Here is a 4,907-nt window from a genome sequence, read left to right on the forward strand (position 1 = left end):
ACTACAAAGTTCCTTATTGTAGTTGTGGGAAAAAGAGGTCTCTCTAGTGAGAATCTGCCATTTAACAGTATTTCGTTGATGAACTAGCCTATGTTTAAATTGTTTATATTCCCAGCGTTACACAGAACACGTATGACTTATAACTATATACAATAGGCCTTATGTACATTTTTCAAAGCATTCGAGAAAGAATACAGTCACTGTCAGTAACTTTTTGGTCGGTGCAGAGACAGGTAAAAATCTTGTGATGATTCCATAACTATGCTAGGCTAACGGCATATGCTGATTTTTGCTCCTGCAAAAACTATTATAAGTCAATCGTGACGTCATCACTGTAACTCCCAATCTTATTTGCCTATTCCCCAGCGTCCACTAATTTTTCTATTAGTGGACGTTTGGCTTGATTTTTTTTAGGTTCGTGTGCAAAAAAAATTCTTCATTCTTCAAAATTTAATTGTAATTGAACATTACTTTCGTAAAACAAGCTTATTTAGAACCCGAAGAAATTTACTTCAAATTCAATATTAAGTACGAACAATTAAGGAATTCATTGAATCAATGGACCCTCATAAACACAACAAATTGAACGTTTAATAGGAATAATTATTCTAGACCTATTTTAAAGACTCAAGGAACAAATTCAGATGTAGGCCTACGGCCAGAAGGCCGCCCGGGCCTACTTCTACTGTACTACTACTAGGCCGTAGCCTAGCCTAGTTATGAAATCATCGCACGAATTTACCTGTCTGCATGCGCCGACCAAAAAGACGTCAGTGACTGTATTCTCTCTCGAATGCTGAAATGTTTCTTTCTATCAAAATTACAAACAAGTTCTTTCTAACACAATAGTTATTCATCATATCTACTGCAGGGGTGGCGCCAGGACCTGGCCGACGGATGAGGCAAAAGGTGGGGCTAGTGGAGCGAATCGAGTCTCACTTGGCTGGGGGCCAGGGGGCCGCCCAGGGCCCCGCCCAGGGCCCCCGGTGGGGGTCCAGGGGACGACGCCCCCTGGAAGCCACGGGTATTAGATGAATTATGGCGAATTTTTATTACTTATTTGATAGGCATCGAGTTACTATAATATGACTTCATGTAGACTATGCTTTCTAATGTTGAAATCAGCTCCCAAAACCAAAACATTTTGAATAAAGCAAGAAACAAAGAGTATGCAATGTAACCATCTAATTTATTTTCAAATCCTCATTCTTGAAAGTGAAATTTTATATTTTGGAAATTTTGCATGAAATCTGTCAACCATGGCCTGTCATGGTCGAGGTTGCTTCACCTATCACGATGTATTCCAACCATCATGAGGCTATCTAAATGAGCATTTGTCATAACAGAACGCAAATTATTAATTAGTCTCATTGAATTATTATTATTATTATTATTATTATTATTATTATTATTATTATTATTATTATTGTTGTTGTTGTTGTGATGAAAAGTTAACACAAACAATAAGGTGGCTAAACGAATAATATTACCTGTAAATATTTTTTTTATTTGTTTGTTCCCCGACAACATTTATCGTCTTCCCCGGCGGTGGGGGGGGGGGCTATTTCCCCCAGCCCCCTCTGGCGCCACCACTGCGGCCAAATTGTAAATTGTAAAGGCTGGCAGCGGCACTCAAACACAGACCACTGACCGCTGACCAGATCTTGGTCAATTTGGGTTTCACGAACCATTTTGGAAATCAGTGGTTTGCATTGAATCGTTTAAACAAAACGCACATTACATAAATAAACCACGCAACCTCGGATATAAATTTATTACATCCTATATACAAAGTAAATTATAAGGTAAATAGTGTTGTAAAATAGAATTACAGTAGAGTATTTTGAAGATTCTTATGCAGACTACCGATGACGTGCAAACAATAGGCAAACTACATGGTTTCGTATTCTTATCCATTCAGATCTGAAAAAAATCCAAGTACTAAAGGTAAAACAAGTACAGACACGTTATACGTCGCTGACGAAATGATTATAAAATATCCGGGGAAAGTACTATTTTGTGCCGTTTGTGGGCCAATATTTTTTCTCTTATTTTCAATTGAAAAGCTCATAACCTAAGCCTACTACACAAAAAGTACGCAATTCAAACATTACTGCATGTAAAGGTAAACAAGATGTCAAATTGTACAACCATTATGTTTTTATAGTCGGTGGCTTTATTAGATATAAGTCTACATGACGTCTGGCTGATTCTTCTCTCAAATTTAATTCTGTAATCAGTCGGGACTAAAGCCGGATTCTAATTTACGCGTTATCAAGCTACGGAAGCAGTGAGTGGCCACGACATCGTGCACTAATAGATGTTAAACAAAATACGTAAGATCAACGTTGATGCGAAATTAGAACACATGTGCGCAAATTTACGCTGTTATTCAAAGCATGGACCTATATGGTCAAAGCAAACAAGCAAAACAAATGTCGGAAGCTTCGAGAGCCCTCACAAGACCAACGTTCTACACATTTAAGAAGAAATAGGCCTCTAGGCGACATCTAATTTTAGTTTATTGTATCACAGATCCTAATAGGATCTGTGATTGTATCAACAGGAAGCCATATTATATATTTTCAGGCTTCATTTTCATTTGTACTTTTGCTGTTGCATCATAGAGAAAAATCGATTTCTATGTCAGGGACGGATTTGTGGAGGGGGCGGGCCGACCCCGGATTTTGGAAAGTCAAAAAAAAAAAAAAAAAAAAAATAGAAAGAAAGAAAGAAAGAAAAGAAAAAAATTGATCGCCTCCGATGTTATTTTCGGGCGTCAACAAAAATTTCACAGGGGCATGCCAAGGAACCCCTATGGGGTGCTATCTCGATCGGCCCCACTTTCGGACATCTCAGGATCCGCCCCTGTATGTCTCTGACAAACAATAATAACGTAGGCCATCTATACCGGTAGGTAGATCTGTACCATGAAGACTCCTTCAATCACCAAGGAAACACACGTTTGTTCATTTTAAAATACGTGTACCGTTCCTTCTTGGAAAATAAGATAATTTGTATTTGTATTTTTAAAAAGTGTATCAAAACTTAATTGATTATGCCTATCTGTAAAACGAATATACTTCGTTCTGGTTGCTTCAATTAGTATTATTTAACAAGATGTTATTCATTTATATCATTACAGAACTCGAATTAAATACCATCTCTTCGGATTTAATTATATTTATTAATAATTTTGTGCAACACAAATCAAAAACACATGTAAGCGCTAGCCCAGCTTTTTTTTTTATTCCATTCTAAACGCATTTGGGATCTACTACTAAAATGATTTCGTACCCCAAATTCTTGTTTATATTTTCCATTCATTTCAATTACCTGACGCTGCATTCAATATTTCTCATCTTCACCATTTCTCTCTAAGGCATCTTGTTTCAAATTAAAACTAGTTATCTTTTTTTTTAGTCCGCCAAGGTTTGAGTTGGTTTTTTTAAAACTTCCGCTTCGATAAACACAATAATTCACAAAATGTGATGTAAGACTAATCACTATAGATTATGTAGCGTCATCAAATGTTGAATCGACTGCTATGAAAATTCTCAAATCCGTAAAATCGAATGCGAGCATAATTTTTCAATCTCATTTGTTGTTAACATTTTTGATTTTCTGAGACCTTTTTAAAATGAATCGTGTATGCCTGTATATTGTACCATACAATTTGTCTCAGCGTTTTGTATTCTCTATATCCTGTATTTTGATACAGGCCTACTGACTTCACAATTTGGAGTTGAGGTAAAAAAAAAAGAGTAAATATATTGGACAAGCAATTTATATCCGGGCATAGCCATTATTATACTACTGGTCCCCGAAGCTGTATGTGGATTACTGGAAATACGTTTAATACGGTCATTACACTCATCATGGAGTTATACTCATCATGTTCACCATTGTCTAATTTAAGACGAGCGCTGTTTATATACCAATGACAACATTTCGATGAATTAATCAGTAGAATCAGTAAGAGCGAACATATCTACTGATGCTCGCAGACTTCTCACTTGCGCCAGTGTGATTCCTCAATAGACAATAGGCTGCAGTACGCGATTATTACTAGGCCTATTATAATAGTAAAATAATGTAATGTAAGTCTAATCAGAGCTACGTGCTATATTAATTCATGATATGAAATCCTGTAGCGATGAAACAACCAAGTAATTGTAAATCAGGTTTCGGTTAGCTCTCGTGGTTATATACAAATATGGCTATATTAAAAGCATTTCACTTAAAAACATATTAATAATAAGTGATCAGTATTAATGATAAGTAGATCATAAATATAAAAACAGTTGCGTGAAATACATGAAAATACTTTTATTTTTATGTTAGGCCTATTTTAACTTTTTAATTTGAAATTTTATGTATCTTATAAGTCTTTTATTATGTATTATTTTATTATTTTATTATTTTCCTCCATACTATATTGCAACTTTCATTTTATCCCTGCTTTACACTTATAAGGCCTATAATTATATATATATATACATATATATATATATATGTATATATATATATATACTTATAGGCCATATATATAGGCCTATATTTACATTTATATGTATATATATATATATATATATAGATTAAAAGGCAAAATACTGAAAAACAACAATGCTGTGGGAAGCTGGATCTCGGTAGAGATACAAAAATGATAAGCAACAGCTAAAAAGTAAACGTAAGTAAACAGCCAGAAATAGAACCAGAGCTTTCGGACAACACTAGTCCTTCCTCAGTGGCGAGTGAGTGAGGGTTGAAAAAGCCAGACAGTATAAAGTGAGAATTTCATGCAGGCATGATTAGAAACAATAGGCTAGGTGGGATCAGAATAAACAGCCTAAACAAGTAAACAGGAAGGCCAAAACTAAACTTTAGAGGCGTGCCTCAATAAATAA

General features: G+C 35.3%; 1 protein-coding gene across 4 annotated transcripts in view; it reads right to left on the bottom strand.

Moving 5' to 3' along the window:
* Positions 1-1,822: 1,822 nt before the first annotated feature.
* LOC117109843 overlaps positions 1,823-4,907 on the bottom strand; it is a 26,021-nt gene continuing 22,936 nt past the window's right edge. For 3 of the 4 annotated variants that reach the window (XM_033252285.1, XM_033252286.1, XM_033252287.1), the window contains one exon: positions 1,823-1,923. In XM_033252285.1, coding sequence (XP_033108176.1) covers positions 1,863-1,923 — 61 coding nt within the window. In that variant the 3' untranslated portion in view covers positions 1,823-1,862. The remainder of the gene's footprint in view (positions 1,924-4,907) is intronic. The other variant, XM_033252284.1, reaches the window with a different exon arrangement.

This window comes from Anneissia japonica, unplaced genomic scaffold, assembly GCF_011630105.1.
Source record: "Anneissia japonica isolate Jap-2015-1 unplaced genomic scaffold, ASM1163010v1 scaffold585_len4108843_cov191, whole genome shotgun sequence".
Classification (NCBI taxonomy): Eukaryota; Metazoa; Echinodermata; class Crinoidea; order Comatulida; family Comatulidae; genus Anneissia; species Anneissia japonica.